The 24,014-nt window shown below is 33.8% G+C and overlaps 1 protein-coding gene across 2 annotated transcripts in view; it reads left to right on the top strand.

Moving 5' to 3' along the window:
- The first annotated feature begins 9,927 nt into the window (after nucleotides 1-9,927).
- Nucleotides 9,928-24,014, top strand: part of LOC150097256 (ribosomal L1 domain-containing protein 1) — a 45,006-nt gene continuing 30,919 nt past the window's right edge. Inside the window, exons 1-4 of one of the 2 annotated variants that reach the window (XM_090407394.1) lie at nucleotides 9,928-10,017; nucleotides 18,191-18,354; nucleotides 21,874-22,024; nucleotides 23,709-23,857. In XM_090407394.1, the coding sequence (XP_090263520.1) occupies nucleotides 9,982-10,017; nucleotides 18,191-18,354; nucleotides 21,874-22,024; nucleotides 23,709-23,857 (500 nt within the window). In that variant the 5' untranslated portion in view covers nucleotides 9,928-9,981. Of the gene's footprint in view, nucleotides 10,018-10,194; nucleotides 10,308-18,190; nucleotides 18,355-21,873; nucleotides 22,025-23,708; nucleotides 23,858-24,014 lie in introns of those variants that run through there. The other variant, XM_090407395.1, reaches the window with a different exon arrangement.

Genomic DNA, 24,014 nt, shown 5'->3' with positions numbered 1-24,014 from the left:
CTATAACAACCCCTTACCAACTTGTAGGTCTCTATCATATCTCCCCTCTTCCTTCTCTCCACGAGACTCTGCAAATTACATCTTTTCAATCTTTCCTCATACTCAACATTCAAGAGGTCAGAAACTACCTTAGTCAGTCGCCTTTGGACCCTTTCCAACATCTCTTCATCCTTCTGAAAACCCGGTGACCAAATCCGGGATTTAATGTGAATTTACATTCACATTAAATTTTCTAAAAATGCTGTCTGTAACATCCAAAATATTTTCAGAATCAGGACTTGTTGTAATTGCACCTGCAAATTTCATCTGAAGTACACCAAGGCCATTTATGAATTTTAATTACCACTCATTTCATTTCTTCAGCATACAAGTTAAAAAGGAATGGGAGACAAATATTCCTCACTGACTCTACCATTTAAATAAATAAATAATCTAATATTTTTTATTACCAAAGGGAGTGAGCGAGTTTCTTTAACCTTAACTTTTGGAAGACTGGAAAAAGTGGCTGCAACTTATGAGTTGGCTAATCTCATACGAAGGTAGCAGGTTTTTTTCTCCCAGAAAGTTGGGTTTTTCATCCAGCGCACAAACAAATTGGCCTTCAGAACACGCAATTTACAGACAAAAATACTGTCCTTGGTCTTGATGAGCGGTAGATGGCGTTGATGATAGTAGTGTGGTAGTAGGAGAATTAAGTAGTAGTGGAGAGGATGAGATGTGTTTGGCGAAGGAGAGTAGAGTGTCCTCCCGCGACGAGACCTTGGACTCCATGGAGGTGTCACATAATGATAATAATAAAAAATAAAATAGCTAACGTAGAGTGGAAGGACAGGAACGTTACATGACTTCTACTTACAGCAAACAACTAGCTTGTAAGAAATGGGAATTTTTGGCAACCTTTTAACCAAGACCTTTTAACACACTTTGAAGAAATAAATCCAATACTCTTGAGACTTGTGAACATAATATTCGACACTGGCATTATTCCACAACAACTAAAAACTGCGATAATTACGCCAATTTAAAAACATGGTAAAAGAAATGATACACAAACTACAGACCAATAGCTAACCTACCTGAAAAAATAACACACACTAGAATACAGAACTATTTACAGAAGTACAACATTATCTCACAAAAAAACCAATATGGCTTTCAGAAAACAAAAAGCACCATCACTTTATTAGAAGACATCGCCGACGCCATGAATAAAGCCCTCGATAAAAAACAAGTACGCCATCCTTATACTGCTTGACTTAACCAAAGCTTTAATACATGGGGGCGAATTCTGGTCTTGAAATTCAAGGTTGCTCCTGTTATCATTCAGGGAGTGAGAGGTGTGATTGAAGTCTGATTAGCGGAATTATTAATTACTGACCATTTAAAACTATATATTTAGATATTTATGTACATTTAATCATACAAATACAACATTTATTTTACAAATGATATTCTATCTTTTTCAATTTAGCTACTTGAACCCAAATTTTACCTACAGTTCTTCTTTATGACTGGTCAATAACATTGTCATAAAACGTTGGTTGTAACTTAATTTTCCCAAGCAACATGCACACTTGAAAAGGCTGGCTGAAGCTCACTGGCTAGAGCTACGTTGACTGCGTATGGCCTGTGTTTAAGCAACAGAGTGGATTTATGCATGAGTATTAGGGGTGGCGATTTGAACAAGATCAAGATCAAGATAAGATAAGGAATCGTGATGTCATTGGTTGAAAAGAAAATGACATCATTGTAGGTGTGACGTCATGAGATTGGAATGTTTGGAATTTCCCTGGGGATATATTTGTGTGTGACGTCACGTTGTTTGTTTTGTTCGCGTATGGAATTATGGGTGATGATTAGAGATAAGGAATCATGTCGTGATTGGTGGTGCACTTCTGACAAGATCAAGATAAGATAAGGAATGGTGACGTGGGCGTGTGTTGTTATGAGATGTAGAAAAGTGACGTCATTTGTTAGTTGCAAATAAGTGACATTATTGTTTTGATTGGAAAAGGGAGATATATTAGTGTATAAGGAATCGTGTCGTGATTGGTGGGACACTTTTGACAAGATCAAGATGAAGATAAGATAAGGAATCGATCGTGAAGTGAATGTTTGTTGTTAACAGATGAAGCTAAGGGATGTCATTTGTTATTTGTAAATAAGTAAGTGGGTGATATTTAGAGATAAGAATCATGACGTTATGTGTTTGGAAATTTCTGGGGAACATATGTCTCTCTGTGATATCTCATGGTGTCTTGATTTGGCTATGGAATTGTGGGCGATGTTTTTGAGATAAGATATCTTGGAATTTTCCCAGGGTGACACACATCAGTCATTGTCGTCATGTTTTGTTTGGTTGTCTAAGGATGGGTGTATTAATTTCCAATACATTATGGAGTATTTCTTTCCTGTTAAAGGGTGGGAATTCTTAGAGTAGAGTAGAGTCTAGTGGCGGCTGTGTTTCGAGATTTTCTGAATAATTTAATTATATGCTGGTGTCTACGGTATTTTAAAATAAATAAATTAAAATAAACGGACAGTTAAATGGATTACAAAACCTTTTGTATTTATTCTAGAAATTCTAATGATAATTTAAAATTACTTACAGCTTTCCAGAATGGCTCTTCTAAATACGAATATTCCAAAATAGTTGAATTTTATATCCACACCACAACCACAAAAACAAAAACGTAATTTCTGTAAATACTGTAACCTGAAATAGTTGAGTACTTGGTCCTTTAGATTTCAGCCAGTAGATGCTATTTTATCGTCATGAGCAATACCCCCCCCAGAAGACGGTTACTACAAATCGCGGTTTTCTTCAAAGGGGTCTTTTATGAAGATGACATGAGTCACATCCGTAAATTGCGGTATTGTTCAAAAGGTATCATTTTCCCGAGTTTTTAATGTTTCTCAAATACTTACATATGACTAAGTGATTAGCAATCACATGATTGTGATGACACATATCCTAAAATTATTCATTCTTTGTTCCCATGGGATATTATTGCTGTAGTAAATTAATGCTTACATTTATTTTTTTAAAACTAATATTGACTATTAATTTTACCTGCGATTCCTTGTGCTCTTAACCTATTTCTGTAACTGAAATTTATTTATTTTATTTATTTTTTTCTTTAGAATTAGTAATTTTAAGTAACAGATATGCGATAAACAAGGTTTTGAACTCGCTGTTGCATTTTCTTTTAGAAATTTCTTTTGCCACCACAACAAATAAATACTTATTTCTTATTATTTCAAATGAATATTAGCTCTGTAATATATACTTTTTTTAATTTATATGTTACCTTTTATTTGACTATAATATTATTAACAAATGGCTCTGTAAAATAGCCAAATTCTTACAGTATTGTAATCTTTCAGGTGAAATCTTCTCCACTAAAATTCTGGCTATTAATTTAATACCCGATTATTCCTTTTGGTTCCAAGAGTTGACAGTTTCATGAAAGATTTGAGGGGTTGCATGAACAAATAAGACTTTTAATTTACTGAGTCAAAAATAAAAAAAAAAGTCTATGGTTACTTTGTGGCATGAAATTTCACAAGGAAAAAAAACGTTATGGTCTTACTTAAATTTGAATAACTCAACAATGACACCCAATGTGTTCATTTAAATTTACACATTTTATTTGAATGAAATATTATTTATAAATTGTATTTACTGAATCTAACATACAGAAAATAAATAAATTGAAAAATACATCAAAAGTTTTCCCATGCTTTTGGAATTGCCATCATGTGGTTTTTGACAATGTGACTCTCATCTGAAAGTTAATCTTTCATTTGGTGATCGTTGGGAATTTATTACTGTAGTAAATTTAAGGGTTGCATATTTATTTTTTTGAAACTAATACATATACTTCTGAGAATTATTAAAAGCACAGACTCTTTCATTATGTTTCCAAAAGCATTTAAAAGTACACATTACGTTTTCACATTTTGGGCATCCAATTTCATTTAAATCAAGAACAGGCCTCCCTATTTAATGTTTTTGATTTTTCTCTTCCTTTGGTGAGTAATATTTGATATTTGCATGTTGATTCTATCATCCAATTTCTTAGTTTGTCTAGAGATAGTGAACCAATTTCCCACTTCAGCTGATGGTTATATTTTATTAACCAAGAATTCTGTTTTTTTAACTCTTTCAGGTAATTCTTTCCAACTACAATGTGATTTTGTCAATGCATATCTTACAATAATTCCATCAGAAATACTAATATCTTTAAGAAATCAATTTGAACTCTTATTCAAAAGAAATTGGCAATCAATTATCCCAATGATAACTGAAAATTCGTATTTTTCGCCCACTGTCGATTTTTCATAATCGTTTTTTTTTCATTCTTCTTCTTCTTAGATTACTTCATATGGCACCACAAATAAATAGTTATTTATTATTATTATTATTATTATTATTATTATTATTATTATTATTATTATTATTATTATTATTATTATTATTATTATTTCACTGATTATTAGCTCTGATTGTATATTTTATGTTAACTTTCTGTTACAAAATTCTAAATAATTAGAACTTTTCACAAAGAAACTTTTAAAGAATTTGTGGCTCACCCATTATTTTTACATTACCAAACACAAAACACCACAACACAAAACAGTAGCTGCAGTGGATTAACGATTACCTTAAGCCCAAAGTCACTCGACTCTATGGTATTTTCTTATAGTACTGTTTTCACTTACCATGCCCCACCCTGACCGTTCCTTCAAAATGAACCTTTTGCACAGATGACTCAACGACATGTTTTCACAAGCTGCTGGATATACTGTTGGTGTGTTTTTATCTTACTTTGTGTGGGAAAAGGTAAAATTTGTATATGTGTTATCTGGAGAGTACAAACATTTTTTCTATACCAAACTTTAAGAGTTAAAGTCACGTTTTGGGTTAATTATCTGCTCTCTCTCTCTGTAAAACAACCAAATTCTAACAGTTCGGATTTTCGATTATGTGAACGAATTGTTTTCAGATAACTCAAATAATGTCAATAGGTAGCATTAGACAATTTCTAAAATAATCAATATATGGATATCAGTTTTCAACACTTTTTTCCCATTCCTGGCATTAATTTCACAGTTGTGCTTTTTTTTTAAATAATTAAACAGAATTGCATTAAGATATAAACTTGTGATAGGGCTAAATAGCCTCGCCTACTCCCATATTCGGGAATAAAAAGGCGTTAGCTGATTTTTTTTATATAAAGTTGTGGATTTAAATATCAAGTTCTAATCAGAATAACTGAGTAAAAAATTTACTGTGGAAAAACACAACAAAAAAAGCACACATCTTTCTTCATTTAAGTTTACATATTTTATTTTTCTGTAATACTATTTACAAGTATATTAACTGAGAAAAATTCGATACATGCAATTACCTAAAAATATTTCACAATATTTAGTTCAGACTCTTAACATTTTCCAAATAGTTCAATGAATAAAATTTTTGTTACTCACTGTTTCTTGGTTATATTACATCAAAATAGCTGGTCATGCAAAAGAGTTTTTAAATCGGATACCATGGTAACCACACTTCCATACATTTGATATTGTGTCAGTCTGGAAATGACACCATGCCTCCCTAAACATTCTGAGTAGTCTTTTGTCAGCAAATATACACAAACAGTTTTTGTAAAATGTTCATAAATGTCCCAAAATAAAGAATCTTTATCGAATTGGATAAAATCTTGAAAGTCTAATTTTACCATTGATGAATTTAAATGATTAGCGATAATTTTCCCCATGATACGATTAGATGGTAATTCAGTTTCCAAAAATAGTAAATGATTATCAATGTCATACATTTTTGGTGAAAATCTCTCAGCTTCTTCACAACTAATAGAAAAAACTTTACTTCCATCAGCTCCTGTATCATCAGGTATTAATTCCCCATCTTGGCATTTCAGAATATAACAGTCACCGAGGTCCATTTTGTAGTCAACTCTTCTTTGCAAATAGCCGAGGATATCAGACCACTTCCTGCATAACTTTTCCCAAGTGGTCCGGGATAAATACATCACAATGTACGTGTCTTCTAAAATAGTAATCGATTTCTATCCTTTTAGAGCTAGGTGAAGAGTTTTGTCTCATGATATTTTCCTGAAGAAAGAAAATTTCAATGACTTTTGTGGCACACCCATTATTTTACTTTACTTTCCTGGATATCAATCACCAAACACAATGCAATAGCAGCATGGGATGAACGAATTGCTGTAACTGCAAAGACACTTGACTCGTTTTTTCCCTTATAGTACTGTTTACCTGACCCTTAACCCTGACCATTCCTTCCAAAATGAAACTTTCATGCAGATGATCACAGTCATGTTTCTACATGCTGTTGGATATGATGTTGATGTCAGATTATCTTACTTTGAGACATCATAGGGCAAATCTTATCTCTGTGGCTCGAAGGGTATTCTATATTATTTGTCCTTATTATGTTAAATATTTTATCCTCAAAAAGTGTTTTTGATGTTAGACCATGTGACTATTTCTCTCACTCATATGTCCAAAATTGTTGGGATTGGAAAAAAAAATAGCATTAGGTGGTGGAAGTGAAAAGGTCATCAAGAGGGTGACAGAGGTCTTCCCTGCAATGCTCCCCCACCTAACCCCATCACTCCTATTCTCCCCCTCTCCTCCAGAAGATGTCCACTCAGCCTATTGGAGATGAACGAGCTCATCTTTTGCAGATATCTTTTAGTGATGTCACCTCCAACTGATACTGATAACTTTGGAGGAAGAAAAATAGCATTAGGTGGTGGAAGTGAAAGGGAAGTCAAGAGGTCTTCCCTGCAATACTCCCCTCTCCTCCAGAAGATGTCTGCTCAGCCTCATGGAGATGAGCGAGCTCATCAGTTGTGGATATCTTTTAGTGATGGTGGAGATTGAATCTCAGCCTCCAAAAGCTAGATAGGGTTAAAAGGCCTCTGCTACTCTCTATATGGGAATAAAAAGCATCTGCTGATTTGTTTATTTTTTTATCGCACATGCAAGGAGTCAAAAGACTCATCAGGGAATGACCACATTAGCAAAAAAGATAATCGAACCATATGTTACATTCTCCTTTTACAGCTTTCAAAGATGACCTCATTTTCATCCTTGTCTCTCTCTCTACTTTATCGGAAATCTCCCCTACATTAATCTGGAAATAACCCTCCCCTCACCAAATTATCTCTCATTCATATCATGGCTTCTATTCACAGGGAATGCTCTGCAAATTGCATTTCTTCAGTCTGTCTTCATATACAGCATTCCATAGATCCAATGTCGACTTAGTAAACCTTCTCTGTAGCCACTATAAGATCTCATTCCCTAGGAAATCAGGAGACATGATCTGTTCACAGTAGTTCAAATGAAGCCTAACAAGGCTGCATAGAAGGGTATTGTGATCTATTTGCTTCTGCACACAATGTCCTCCTCATCATTGCAAAATCCATTGTGATTTCTCAAGCTTTTAGCAATATGAATCCTATACTTTAAATCTCTGTCCACCATCACTCCCAGATCTTTCATTTTTCCCATCTTCAAAATTTCCTAATGATAAGTTTGTTCATTATGTTTAGAGTTGGACAGTGTATGGGTGTTGGCAATAGGCTGCTCTAATTCTTAGATGGTTATAAGAAAGTGGATGAATGGTACAGTCAATTCAGAAGAACAATGCCCTTGAAAGTAATAGTAGGCACACTGCAGAAACAAAGCGCCTATGGTAAGTGACTGAAGGGAATCTGTGAGGAAAGAGTTACCTGTTAAGCAAACCTCTCTCATTTGTATCTTATCAAGAATTATTTGGGAGGTTTTAGGTGCATTACTACAAATGTATGAACAATATTCCAAAGTTGGTTGGATACAAGTGTCATTAGTCGTCTGACTTACATCATTGTTTACATCATCTCATTTAGATTTACTGAATTGTTTCCACCCCATTGAGAATGTTGAGAGGATCATTGTTTAAGTTACTGTTTTTTTCTTATTTGAGTACTACAGGATTTCTGAAATGAGGAAGAGGAATGAATGGTACTGTCATTAGCAAAGCTGCAAATTGGATTGAAGTCCGAGGGAGGTCATTTATATTAAGGAGAAAGAACTTGTGCGAGAATACACAACCCTGGGATACTCCAGCATTGACAGAGAAGTCTAATGAGAGGAAGCGATCCACCATGACACGCAATGAATGGCCAATCACAGAGTGCAAGGAGAAGGGCATAAAATGATAACTTGTGCAGGAGACCTCCATGCTAGGCACGATCGAAATCCTTTGATACATTGACAGTGATAACATGGGTTTCTCAAATCTTTCCATAGCCTGTTCCAAATGTGTGTGTGTGAGATTGGCAATTAGGTCAACTGTAGAACGAGAATGGCAGAATCTAGATTGCTGATCGCTAAATTGATGAGTCTCCAGGAAGTGAAGAAGTCGTTTATTGATAAACTTGTCCATCACTTTTTAAAGTACTGAGGTGAGAGAAACAGGATGATAGTTAGATGGCTGACTTTTGTTTCTCTTTTTTGGGTACTAACTGCACGTAAGCCTCCTTCCGTGCTGATGTGTAGATGCCAATAGAATATGATAGCTTATATAAGCTACACATGTCTGTAATTCTGGGGCACAAATTTTGAGCACTTCTGGCGAAATACCATTGTGGACTAGGAGCATTATTAGTATCGAGATTAATGAAGGGTGTTTTCAGGTGTTCTTCTGGCGACAGGGCAGACGAAGCATACAGTGCACAGTTTGTAGTAGTGTGGGTGGTGGTTTGCCTTTGTCTTCCAAGTAAGATTTGGAGGGGAAAAAAACTGATGCTAAGAAGGTTTCTTTTTCCTTAGATAAGGAAATCACGGTACCATCAGGATGCAGGAGAAGTGGGAACAAGGTAGGGAAGAAGTTACGTCCAACAGCCTTAGTTGGGGACCAGAAGGCTCACTGCCAGTTGAGCAGGAGGGAGGTTTGTTGCATTTCATTTTTATGCAGCTTGTTTTAAAATCATTGTTAATTTTTTTACACTTCTTTCGAGCTGGTCTGTGAACAGATTGAGAAGCTGGAGTTTTTAATTTAAGCCACTGAACATATGCTGCATTTTTATTCTGGACCGCAGGGGCACATTTGAAATATAATTGAACTGTAATGAATTTGACTCAAGGATGATATTAAAATAAATACTAAGTTAAGGGGATAATAAATCCCTCATTATTTTAAAGCCGGATACGAATCTCGGAGATCGAAATCTAAGAGTTTCATGCCGAAGAACTATCGGCGAGTCCAAGCGTAAGTCATACCTGGGTGGTACAACACTAGGGCAACTCGGAGCAAAGGTGGAGCAAGTTCCATCACTATCCTTAATATTTTCTCATAATGTAAAACGCAGCTCCTAGGAAATGTATTACTGTTTTATATTATGAGGAGAGGTCACTACCAGGCCTGTTTCGACCTTTATTGAGGTCTCATCAGTGAGTAGGTAGACCTGGATAATACCAAGGTTTAAGTGAACCGAACTTACATATACCCCTACTAACGAATTGCCAGACCGGTGTATCCATAGTTCTCCGGCATGAAACCCTTAGATTTCGATCTCTGAGTTTCGTATCCGGCTTTAAAATAATGAGGAATTTATTATCCCCTTAACTTAATTTACGCCGCCGGAAAAATAGCCTCTTGGCTCGTTATCATAAAATAAATACTTTTGTATATGTGAAAAGTAAGAGTTACAGAGGAAAGCTGAATGGAAGAGATCGAATCTGTAAAGGCTCATTTAATTCAAATTTTTGGAAAAGGGGGGGGTCAGATGGGAATGGCTTTGAAGCTGTTTTCAGTGTTAAATTCTATTTATATATTCTTCAGAATATATTCATGTTTTGATAGACCCAGATCAGCAGAGGGCGCATATATTGCAATGTACTCTCTTCACGTGGTGTTCTTATAAATGTAGCGTTGGATTTATTTACAATATGGCGAACTTAGAAATTACAAATCTGAGTAAACAGGTACTTTTGGATTTTTAATTTCATAACATTGTGCTTAGTATTAAAACTAAAGTGTAATAGTAACGATGCTGTATATATCTATCTATCTATCTATATATATATATATATATATATGTATGTATGGTATTTAGTAACAAATCTTGGTTCCGCGAAAAGTGTAGCTGAATCCTTCAAACAAAATATATGTATGTATGGTATTTAGTAACAAATCTTGGTTCCGCGAAGAGTGTAGCTGAATCCTTCAAACAAAAAATGTCTCTTTTAATTAAGTTTCAATGGCTTTTACACTGGTGAGCAGGATTCTAATGTATTATTATTATTATAATATGACCCCTTCAAGGATTCATTGTGGAACTCACTTTACGCTATTACGCACATTTCAACTCTCTTACTACTTTGGCATATGTGGTGTTTTTTGCTAGTGAAATATATTTCTCTCACATTTTCCATACCTCATCTTAGCGGCTTGAGTTTAATATTATACCTAGTCAAGAAGGGAATCATGCAATTTTCTTACCGAAGAAGAACAATATTTTTACTTTTGCTCATTGATATAAGAAATCGGTAAGAAAAAAGCATGATTGAGAAGTTAGATCCGAAATAGCCCTGTACTACGAGTATTTAACGTTAGTTTGCTTAATATTTATATTTTTATCTTGTGATCTTCACAAGATCGGATAAAAATTACTAGATCACCTGAAATGATAGACCAAGTCAAAAACAATTTATTTTTGGATTTTTACGTACAAAGATAAGGTGGCGTGTAACGGAATGACAGCTGTTTTTATTATTTTTAAATTAAAAACAACTACTAAATGCCACACAGTTTTCTTGAAGAGTTTTTATAATGTCAATTTTTGGTAATGGATGGTGGCGGGATCTACAAGGAAGATCCTTGTAAAGAATGAGAAACTGGTTTTGATCGGAAATAAAATAGATAATACTGCTGTATCATTTTTTATGATATTGGTTATATGATTATCTAATTATTTGATGACTATTTAGATTCTGTTGCTAATTGTAGATTCCATTTAGTAGTGACATGGCCATAATAGTTTGGCCACTAAGTGCAATGTGATGTAATATTTATATTGTGGCAGCAGATTATGTATGCATGCCGAAGTAGTGAGTGTATGTTTCATGTAAATAGTAGGCATTATGGTAAGACATGAGCCATTGCTTTCATATGTTTAGCATTCCAGTCCTATTATTCCACAAATATTATTTTGAATTATTATTGTTTTGGTAGGGAGGAAGAGAATTGATTATTTGAGTGAACTGAAAAAAAAAAAAAAAATCTTGTCTGTCTACTTTCTTTCACAAAACAGCTAAAATAATTCTAGATAATATAAACGAGGTTCACTTGATGGAGCAGGGAGTATAGGCCTGATATTGCAGTACATTCATACATTGTTAAAAATATGTTGTTATATAAGATATTTGAAGTTAACAAAATTGCTGAAACAAAGGGTAATTTTATGTTGGGTCTAAAACCTGTACTTTTGAATTTGGCAGTGGAAAACATCATCTAGTCTAGTGATGGCAGAATGAAATGGAAAGATGAGAATGAAGTTGAACCCACATTTTCAGATTCAGGATGAAGGTTTTTAACTTTCCTACCGGCTAGGACGTCTATAGACGTCCAACTAAATCTGGATAAGATTCAGCCCACCTGTTTAAAGAACCTGGATAAGAAGTGCAATTTGACTGTCATGTCCATTAGAAGGTGTGATAAACCCTTACGCTGAAGAGAAAGGTTAATCGGATTATCTCCCATTCGTAGCTGCCTCTCAGTTGCCTATAACAAGAAACGGACTTTCTTGTTCCATGCTGGTGAACTGGATTTTAGTTATATATGATAGACTAAAAATAGAGAAATTATTTATATTTTTGTTTTCTCTTTTTATTGTACAATACAATTTTAATTTCTGGACAAAATAAAGGTCTTGCATAATTTCTTCACTTAACCAATTTAATTTTTTATTTTTTTGCGCTAATTTTTTTCTAATCGCTACTAGACAAAAGATTTTTCTTTGTTCTCGAAGAAATTAATTCACGATAATTATTTGGAATATTCTTTTAAAAAAAGAAAAGAAAACCGGCTGCCGACGTTCCAGGTTATATTAATTTTATTTTTGTGCAAAACTCGAAATTGAATAATACTTAACAGATTTCCTTTAGGACACGCTTGAGCAACTTTGCTTTATAGAGAATAACATGAAATTCTTTAATCATATTACTAAATTTTTTCTTCATGTTGTATAGTAATCTGTACTTTCACTTTCTTGGTTTCCTCGTATAATTGGTCATTACAAAATGAAATTAACAGTTATGATTTAAATTTATATTTTCTGCATAATTCAGATATTTTATTCTCCAATTTTTAAAGTAAGCAATACATTTTGCTTATTTTTATCATTCAAAATATGTATGTCAAATGTGAAATTTCATTTCCATATTTTTACAATAGAATTGAATTTTATTTCGCCTCTGATAGTTTAACCCCCTCCCCGTTGCATTACTATCACACACCCGAAAACTGTTATGAAACATAGGTACAGTTTTTATTTAATTCGTTATTTTTCTCTAGTAATTGTTCCACATAACTTTAATTTTTCGATACTGAAACTATGTGGTGATTATTATAAATTAGCAAATTATAAATCAGACAATATACATATTTCCTGATTATTATAAATCAGGAAATTATGTGATATTCGGATATAGGTGAAATTAATATTTAAAATCACTGTCATCCTTCAAATGTAATATCAGAATAAAGAAAGTGAAAAACCCGAAGTTTCGAAATACATTTCGAAAGCCCGCTCTCGAAATGTATTGGTCTACAGACTGGATTCTGAACACGCCAATGTTTCGTGATGTTATGACTGAAAAACAATTCGGTCTCATCATGAAGTATTTGCATTTTCAGAATAATGAGGAATACGATCAGGCAACACATCCTTGCCCAGTCCTCAACAAAATTTATGATTTTCTGATGAAAATCCGTCAAAAATGTAGATCACTCTACATTCCTGAGTGAGACTTGAGTATCGATGAAAGCCTTATGCCATTCAAAGGTGGACTGAAATGTAAGCAGTATATTCCCAAAAAAGAAAGCGAAGTATGGAGTAAAATTTTTTATGCTTTGCGAATCGGAAAGTGGATATCTTTGGGATTTCAAACCTTATACGGGAAAGCAAACTGTAATCGAGCACGATAAATATTCAGATCTCCCCTTGTCGATGCGTACAGTAATGCAGTTACTAGACCCTTTACTGGGGAAAGGTTACTGCATTATAATGGATAATTACTATATATGTGTTCTGAACTCGCTGATTTGCTTTTACAGCATCTTACAGATAGTTATGGTACTGTAAATGCAAAAAGGCGAGATATGCCTCCAGATCTGGCTTCAGGAAAGTTATCGAAGAGGGAAATCCGAACTTATCAGCGAGGGAAAGTCTTTGCACTACGTTGGAAAGACAAAAAAGATGTTTTTTCTGCTATCTTCCCTGCACAATCCATCAGCGGAATCCGTGGAGAAGCATGGTTTGAAGAAAGAAAAACCCATTGCTGTGTGTGCATACAACGACACTATGGGTTGAGTCGACAGGTGCGATTAGCAGCTATCATTCTACTCTGTAATGAGGAAACAGCATAAAAAATATTACAAAAAAGTGTTTGGACATGTTATTTGAATTTTGAAGTGTTTGGATTTTGTTATTTGGAACAGTTTCCTCCTGTACAAGAAAAAATGTTTGTCTACCATAACATATCTAGAATACGGAATAGAAATTGCGAAAGCATTGCTGCATGCACATGCACCTTCTTCAGCAAGCAGAAAAACAGGAAATCCTGCCAGACATCTGAGGTTGAACGCTGCTAACTCCAACCATTATCCCGAAAATCTACCACCAACGGCTAATAAAAAAAAAACCTCCACGCAAATATTATGTATGTAATAAAAAAAAATATCAGAAAGGAAACAAAAATCTGGTGCCCTGAGTGTAAAACTGCTTTGTGTGTTTACCCTTGCTTCAAGGTGTTCCACGCTGTTCAAGAATTTTAAATTCTGAACAGTATGAAATAAAAAATGTTTGTTTTCAAGGCCATCAAAACAGTCCTTTTCAGGACTACAAATATTGATAGAGGGATACCCGAATGCACTGTTTCTTTTTCATCTTGAAGGCTAATTTTTAAGTTATTTTTTATGACACAGAGAAACTGGAAGGAGTATTCCAGGTAAAGTATTTCATCAAAACAATAAAAAATAATGAAATAAAATCTACCCTATATATATATATAAAATGATAAGCTTTTTTATGTCATGTTTATCGAAACGTTTTGAAACTCAGGGGCTACCCTGAGTGTTGAGTCTTCAAAATTCGAGTCATCAGAATTCAGGGGCTGAACCCCCTTTTGAGTTATCACAATTGAAGGAGAACTGGTCTACCATACCGGAACATGGGGGGGTTGGGCATAGCCCCCCTAGTTAATAAATGAAATATATAAATAATAACGGGAACATTTTCACCTTGCCAACACTCAACATTGATGTGATTATGGGTTCCAAATTTCTTGTTTCGGAGATATATATATATATATATATATATATATATATATATAACAAAGTTTTGTAATAAAAATTTCTGCTACAATGAAGTTTGGCAAAATCAACAATATTATTACCACCTTATTTCTGTTTCTCGTGTGGGAGAAAAACGGTCACTCTTATAATTATATGAGATGTCACTCTTATAATTATATGAGATGTTATAATGGCAAAAATAGTAAGAAAAAAGTCATTTGCAGTTTCTCTTCAAAACACAAAGAAAGAACATTGTAAATTCAGCCAGTGGAAAAGAAAATACTACATATTTTTCTCCTGTTATCTGATTTTTTTTCTTATAGTTCAAAGAAGAAATCACTGCATATAACATGAAGTCTGCAGGAGGGAAAAAAATCTGGAAATTGGTTACATTATAACGAATAGAGAAATCATGTCAGAAAAATTATTCACGTATGATTCTAATCTCAGCAGACATAACATTTTCTTCTAGATTAGACATCTAAAGTAACTGAACCTTTGCTACTATTTTACACTAAAATGCATGGGTATGTTCCCCAAGTGATTTACGTTTGTAACAGTCTTGCGAACGATTTATGAAATAAATTATCTGAAATATCCGCAGATTGCTTAGGTCTATATCCCCCCCCCCCCCAAAAAAAAAGAAGATTATGAAACGCATATGCGCCTTTTCTTTGAAAATAATTCAAATCCTCTTTTTCAAGATAATTGTATGATTTAATTTCTAATTTTTGATAATAAAAGTGAAACTGATCATTATAAATTAAGCAATTATTTTGGCATAAATAATGTATAAGCATGTAAACGAAATATCAGTATTTCTGTTAGAATATAGGTAATCAACAATCGAAAAGGAAATAAGACATTCTTGACATATTCTGCACTACAGCCTGGGGCACTTTAGTGTTCTCCCCTTTCTTCTCAATATAAGCCTTCAACTTTTCCTCCAGCTAAGAGGATATTACCAAGTATTTAGAAGACGTAGATTATTTCAGAAATAGCTTCCAGCAGCAGAAGTAATATTTAGATTTTTTTAAAAGAAAAACAAACACAAATAATACTACTGAACTTTCTTTTGTGTGGTATGCATATAAACAATTTTGCATGGTAAAAATATAGCATATTATTTCTAAAATTTCACATAATTTCAGCGGGCAGTAGAACAGCTGGTTTTAGATTGCAAATAAATAGAACAGATTTAGAGGCTTCACGATACAATCTGATTGCCGTATATCTTTTGTCAAAATGGTAAAATTAAGTAATTGATTTTGAATGCTGTCTAGAAAAGCTTTCAAACCTGTATAGAAATTTAGAGTAGTTATGCAATTCAGTTCCAGGAGAGAATAAGGAGGGGGGGGGAAGCATTAGAAAATCTTCAAAATGAGCAAAAATGTTGAATCATTCCTTATATGATATTTTTCACATTATATTTTCAACATATCTACGAGGTTATGCACTAGATATTATCGTAATATGCATAATACAAATAAATAAATAAATGACGAAGGGGAAGAATCACTGCTAAAATATCATTGGATATAAATTTTTGATACCAAAAAGACACAATCGGAAACCGAGTAAGGCAATTTAGCATTTTAACATTTTTTTTTATTTTGTCTTTATGAATAACAAAAAATCGTTTCTAAATCTGAAATGTGATGATCCATATAATGCTATTTCGCTAGAAACAAAAGAAAAAGGACATTTATTTCAATAAATATTATTTAAAAATATAAATATTTGACATAATATTTTCAAAGCAAACATTTGAAAATTTTTAAATTCAAAAAAAAAATTATTCAATTATTATACGTAAAGTGAAAGAACAATCAGTGCATCTCTTCCGGTGCACTGATTTGTAGAATAAAATACACCAAATTCACTATCACTAAATAGATTCATTGCAAAAGCTGATCAGTGGGCATTTCAGGATTGATTTTTTTTTTTGCATATGTGAAATTGGTTTCAATTTTTGGGAAGAGACACAATAAATGATTTTAGAGGCAGGAAAGGTCAAATAACTTAGGACAGTAAATGAAATTCTAAGCAACACAATAGACGTAAAGACGGGGAGGGGACACAATGTTCACTCAGCAACAGTTAATCCACTAATGCTATAGAATAGCCGTAACGAGATTAACGGCGGAGGAAGGTAATGGCATGATAAAAGGTAGAATGCTGATGAAGTTTTTGATCCATGAAAAAAGCTAGGGAGTGTTGAATATTTCATCCACACCGGCCGGTTGGGAGGTTAATACATGGTGTCTTAAGTGAGGAACATTATGTTTCATAGGGCAAGCATGTAGTTTTTCATTTAAATCCTAACGAAATCTTACTGGCATGATCACATGAATTACAATAAAGAAAATACCTGCTGTGTTTTATGTTTTATATTTAGAACATTACTTTTTAATATGAGTGAATAAATATAATGTGTAAAGAGCTGTGAGCATAAAATTTGTAGTCTCTTACGCAGTGAGCATAGCACAAAATGAACATTTTGGAAAGAAATTTTGGATATCCTTTTATACACCCAATCATCTTAGACATCACCATATATATATATATATATTGTGTGTGTGTGTGTGCACTAATTATTGATATGAGTAATTATTATTTTGGAAGTCTTATAAAGATTTGTCTGGCTATCTGGTGGTTGAAGTGATAATGAACAGAACAGTGAATTTCATTATGATTTGGGAGGTACAACCTGACTATTTCTTCTGCCATTAGACATATATTTCTTTCCATTTACTTCTTGTTTTGGTATTTCTATGAGCTGTGATTTAAAAAAAAATCAGACTGGCATTATGGTGTTTGTTAGTACCAAGTTCCTTGATTAAATGTTAAAACTTTTGGATGTGATATTTGAAGAAGAAATGAGCATTAGAATGTTTTGTGGAGTTCAGAGATGGATTCTAAATGAATGAGAATTTATGGCTTTTATCCATGATCATATTAGATAGAAATGTGTGGGAAATCAAGGGACTGCTTCATAATATCATATCTCGTTACTCAAAGTCGATTAATGAGATGTGAATTGTGTTTGATCAAGGAAACTGAACTTGATAGCACCGCAATAATTCCTTATCTGCTCTTGAATGATCAGAAGGAAGATCGGATCTCTCTCTGTGTGTGTGTTAAAATGCATACATTGGTTAGTGCATTAATAATGTTGCTGGGCACACTGCTGCCAAGCATGAGTTCTTCCTTTTGCTTCTACTCTCTTCATCCTTATCGGATCTATCTTTTTACTACTTGCCTTTCTAAAACTGACATCATCACTTGGGCTTGTATAATTCACCACAATCTTAGGAAATAATGCCAAATATATTTAAAAATATTACAAATGAAACATCCAATAAATGTGCCCAGCAATGGTATAATCACTAAATTTGTGGTATCAGACAAATGGACTATAAAACAAAACAAAAATAAAAAATAAACAATGTTTAGTAGCCACTGAATAATCATTAGTAGTATATTAAAAAATAGTTGGGACATTTTTTTTCAAACAACAACTATTTGATCAGAGTTGAAATAGTTGTTTATAGTAATAAAAATATTTTGGGATATTTTTAGGTACAGGAAGCAGTTGTAGCACTGAAACAGTATAATGTGAAGCATAAAGAGTTAAATAGCTCCAAGAAGCGGTTACTTTTTGAAGATGATACAGACTGTGCTGTTTTTCTCCAGGTGACAGTGAAGAAGATACCAAAACTTCACAATATCAAAATGATAAAAGTGTATGTTTCTAGATCTTATATATAGTTTAATCAAAATAAACTTAGTACATTAATTTTTTTTTAGCTTTCATCCACAAAATGTTTATTTGTAAACCTATAGTACATTTCTTACCATGGATACGAATGTATTATAGGTGAGTTAAAGATTTTTTTTTCTATCCTTTTTGTATTTTGTTTTTATTTTATTTTTTTACCAGGTCTTGAAATCTTGCTCTATAGACCAAACACGGAACTTTTTCAAGCCCTTTCAGTCCATTAAGTGGGCAGTGGTCTCACACTGGGCAATGAAATCCATCTACCACCTAAAAACATTCATAAACATCCACAGTGAGATTTGATCCCACAGCTGGTTGTTGGGAGAGTGGATACACTAACCACTTGGCCAAGTATATAAATGACATTCACATCCCATGAAAGATTGTAAACCTGCAACACATTATTACTAGGGTGGGCTAAGGGTTAGATAACATGGGAAATCTACTATCAGGACCAGAGTAGCAATCTGATACTGAGCAATAAAAATCATCCCCAAAGATACATACAAACATCTATGCCATAGCAAGATTCAAACTCCTTAGCCTGTAGAATAGAGAGCAGTACGTAGGAGTCGAAACTTCAAAATCAGCCAGTAAACTTCCAAAGCTGGAAAGAATTACTGTCATTTATGCCTCAGCAAAATCCATTTGGTGAGAATTCTATGTTGAAAATAATGTTAATTTTGCTGGTACCATTTGCCAAGGTATTTGAATTTTGCATGAAGGCTTTCTGAGCATTTACAGACTTCCAATGATTAGCGATTCCGTTCCTCACTGGCTAATGTGTGTAATGATGAATGGCTTTTTGTCCTCGACTTCTTTGAGAGGGGGTGCTTAAGGGTAAAAGCTATATAACTGAGAGGAGACCTCCATATAGCCTTCAAAGGAATGTGGAGAACTGACCAGGGCTTCTGACCTGTGCAATCCTCACCTTCTCGTGGTGCACCCTGTTAAGTATCTACCTGGATACTGAATAAATGAGGATGGGCTGGCAATTTAGGATTTAACCAACCAAATTGTTTTCTTATTGGCTTAAACCAAAATTTCAAATGATGGTACAACAAGACAGAATTTCATGCAGGCTGGGGCATCGTCTGGTTAAACAAGGACCTATTGTTTTTACCAGGGAACCAGGACAAACAGCTAAAAGTCAGCTACTGGAACAAACCCTAAAACCCATCCCAAATCAACATCACCAGAGTTCAAGATCAGTACTATCAGCATAAGAAGCCTGAATGGCAAAGAAATGGATCTAGCTGAGAATTACATAAGTACCAGATCGACATAATAGGGGTGAGTGAAACAAAAAAGGCAAAAACTGGTGAGATCTTTCTGAGCAATAAATACAAAATGTTATATTCAGGCAATGACAATTAAGGAAAAGAAGGAGTAGCCATAGTATTCAACACTAAATACAAGGCTAATCTCCTTGAGTGGCAGGCAGTGTCAAGTAGAGTGATGTGGGCAAATATGAGATGGGGAACTGGACAATGAGATCTGTTTGTGCCTATGGTCCCACAGAAGGTTCTACTAAGGTAGAAGTGGAGGAATTTTTTTAGGCTTGAGAGAAAGCCACTGACACAATGAAAAGCTGTCCGTGTTGGGGATCTAAATAGCACGGTAGGAAATGATTGTCAGACATGCAAAAATATTTGGGGAAAATTTTGAGAAACGAGCAAAGCTAATAATAATGGCAAATACCTACCTATTGGATTTCTGCTCAGGACATGGACTGGTTATTACCAACACAATGTTCCAACATAAAAATGTGCACAAATTCACATGAATAGAAGAAGCAAGGAATAAGAAAAATCTCATTGACTATGTTGTTGTTGATAGTGAAGTTTTCCCACTGCTGCAGGACACCAGAGTGTACAGAGGATTTAAAATTGGAAGTGATCACCATTTAATCTTGAGCAGGATAAAATTGAATTTCATATTGAAAAGAAGAACATGTAAAAGTTTTAAAGCGAATAAAAGTTGAGCAGTTCTCAGATGTAAACTGTAGACTAAAATACACAAATATTATTCAAGAAAAAATGAAAGAGTTTGAGAACAGGAACCAAACCTTGGAGATTCAGTGGCAAGCCCTGAAGAAAACCCTGATTGATTCAGCCAGAGAGGCATGTGGTGAGGTTGTCTGCAAGTTTAGAAAAATCAGAACTCCATGGTGGACACAGGAAGTTAAAGAGGCAGTGAAGGAAAAGAAGAAAGCATATCAAAAGTTCCTGACAAATAAGTCAGCTTGTGCTCTTACAGAATACAGAGACAAATGTAAGAAAGCTAAACACTGTAAAACTGGCTAAACAAATGTCATGGGAAGACTTTGGCAAGAACATAGAAAATAAATATCAAGAAAGTGGTAAGATATTCTGGAGGTTGTTGAAGAAGCTCAGAAATGGAGGAAGGAGTGCATCTTAATTTAAATCAGAACAACTGCCTCTCCTTGCCAAAATTCTGAGAAAGTCTCATCCTTATAAATCATCAGTTTTTAATTCCTTATCTGTATATCAATTACTACATCTTGCCTATGACATGTTCTTTATACCATCATAAGATTCATATTGTTTTTTAAATAATCTGTTAACTCCTACTTGTTCATGCTAGCCTGCCACTGAAGATGAGCTGTTATTCTCAGGTTAAAATATTTGCAAATAAAAATTTATTTGTTTCAATCATGTTTTGCATGTATTTGTACATGCAAAACACAGCTCTCAACATTATGGTGCAAGGATCTTTAAAACTGCATAAACTGTATGTTGTGTCTTTGAGAGAAAGGGAGAGATCCTGTAATGGTGATGCACATTGTTCATTTCATTGTTAAAAACAATGAAAAACCTTCATGATTAATAAGAATGTGGCTGGTCTGTCAGTATTTTTTCTGCAAGTTTGAGATAACTAATGTATAGTCACACCATAAAATTATTTATTTTATTCTTCCTGTAAATTAATCTTTTATCCCTGTTTTTCTTTTTGGCCTTATGCTGCAAGTCATATGATTCATCTAAATTCTGGATCACCCAGCATCTTGCATGCTAATTATTTACATGTGGTATGGAACTAGTTAACTTTTGTGCTACTGGATATTTCTTCTAAAAACAAATGTTTTTAATTCTGCTGACTTCACTGATATGCACTTATTACTCTAGACATGATCATTATTCCTTTTTTTTTTTTTTTTGATAATCTTACAAAGATTATAAACTATTAGCCTGCCCATAGCATGTTAGTACTGGAGGCTTATGGTAAACCATTTAGTCTCTAGAGCAAAGTTAATCTCAAGTTAACCTGGGATGCATCTCTGACCATATTGTATCTGTAGTTTACTGGGCATTCAGAAATATCTATAATTATAAAGAAAAGATAGCATTTTTGTACTTTTATATTTTGTGTTAAATTCTAATTATATTTTTATTGTTTCACTTAAATTTGATTGTCTGTAACTATTGCATATTAATTTTATATTTTATTTTTTTATTAATAGTAAACTCCCACATCCACTGCTGACAGATACAACAGATGTGTGTTTATTCACTGGAGACTTGGATAGAAAAACCAGAAATGCTGATTTTGAACCTACTGTACTACATTATAAGGAACTGTTGGAAAAGCATGGGGTGAAACAAATCCAAGAGGTTAATATGCACATATATCATGGATTTTTATTATTATATGTGCTACTTTTAGTTTAGTAATTTGTAAGTTTTAGCATAATTTATTTCCAAATAATTACTATAAAAAGTTGATTTGTATTTCATTTTATTTCTAAATTTATTCCTCTTATTTAGGACACTGCCATTGTTTTCATGAGCCTTATCTTGATGTCTGTGCCATTGCTATTCAAAGAGCTCTATAAATTGTGGTACTTTTATGAAAATCTGAGTGTTTCAGAAGTTACTGTGGAAATAATTTTGTCACTTGTAACCACACATACTGGCCACTAAATTAGAAAGTTTTGCATATAGGCATGCACTGACTGTCAACACTGAACAGTAGTTCAGTGAGGTATGAATCAGGAACCACCTTCATTCTGTCAATTGCTGCACACAATAAGTTCTGCTTGTTCATACCAGCCTTCTCAGATGACAGCAATCTCGTTCCTGGCAGACTGTCTTAGGACTACAGTTACGCCTCTTAGACAAGCAATGTGGGTTATTTTCCCACTGATTGAACACCCAGGATATCTCACTTTTTGAGAAACCATTCAACTCTACTATTTTCAAAAGCGTGGCTCCAGCCAGACGGGCACCCACAATAAGCCCTTTATCGAACTTTGAAAGATCCTTTGTTTTGCCCATTGCGATCATCATTGTTGATGATTACTGACCAGCAGCATTTTTAAATAGTTGCCTAAAACATGTGATGCACATGACCAGGTATTGTGCATATCTGCTGCATAATGACATTTACTTACATCTGCATAAAAGATTCCAATTTAGTGGCTGGTATGTGTAAAATTGAAATGACTCAGTCAACTTTAATTAATTTATTTGTGTCATAGTATTATTATTATCACTTTAAATCATTTTTCTAATAAAATGATCCAAATAAAACTAAAATTGAGCCATGTGGAAACATTTTAGTGTTCATCCTAAATACCAAATTTCACTACGTTCTCTCCTGTCAGTTTTTTTAAATAATCTCTTGCCCCTTTCTGTCTTTGCAAATAGTTTAGCAAAAGCAAAGCTGAGGATGGTTCAGCAATTGTAAATATTCCAAATTTTAATGAAATCCATGGAGCCAATCTAAAAATAATTGCCTATGGAAAGATGGACAAAATGAATATAATAGCTGCTTGTGAAATGCACAAAAATTCTGAGGAAGGGCTGGTGAACATAGTTTTATATTGTATCCATCTAATCACAGTACACAGAATAGCACAGATGTGTTTCCCAGGTGCACATGTGAGAGAGAGAGATACATTATATACAAAATACACTGAATCCATGGGACCATTTAATGATCACGCTTGGAAATGTACTGAAGATGAGATCCAGCATGTCCAACATCTGTAATTTTAGATATGCTGAATTTAATTCATAACAGTTTCTTCTTATAATTGGTCCAAATTACTCGATCCCAAAGTCTCAATACAGTTACCAGTTTTTATTAATAGGGCTCTTTCCCGACCAATTTCAATTCTGAAACTGTAGATATCGCTTAACTATTACCTTTTCCTCGCTGCTGATTCCATACTAAATAACTACTTTCTTTTTATATGCTGTTATCTCTGTTGTTGACACCAAGTTAAATTACATGTGCTTGCTTTAATGTGTGAAGTGTGTTTTTATCATTAAAAAAAAATACTTTTCTTCCTAGGTGATACCATTGAAACAGTTGAGAACTGACTACAAACCATTTGAATCAAAAAGAATGCTATGTGAAAACCATGATATTTTTCTTACTGAGAGTAAAATTGCTGGTTGTTTGCCCAGAGTGCTAGGGAAATTTTTCTTCAAGAAAAGAAAGTAAGTACTGTAACTGGAGAATTCTTTATAGAGATTTATCTCTTTGTAAGCTATATGAGTTTTATTCTGTGTTTTTTCAGTTCATTTGAGTGATTTAATTTTTTGTGTGTGGCCACACACACAGTAACTCATTTATTTGATCAGTAAACTTTGTGAT

Source organism: Typopeltis vanoorti, chromosome 17 (genome assembly GCF_054136105.1).
Source record: "Typopeltis vanoorti isolate ZY-2024b chromosome 17, IOZ_Tvanoo_1.0, whole genome shotgun sequence".
In the NCBI taxonomy this organism is placed as follows: Eukaryota; Metazoa; Arthropoda; class Arachnida; order Uropygi; family Thelyphonidae; genus Typopeltis; species Typopeltis vanoorti.
The sequence above is the reverse complement of the archived record's forward strand: the minus strand, read 5'-3'. Positions and strand labels throughout refer to the sequence as shown.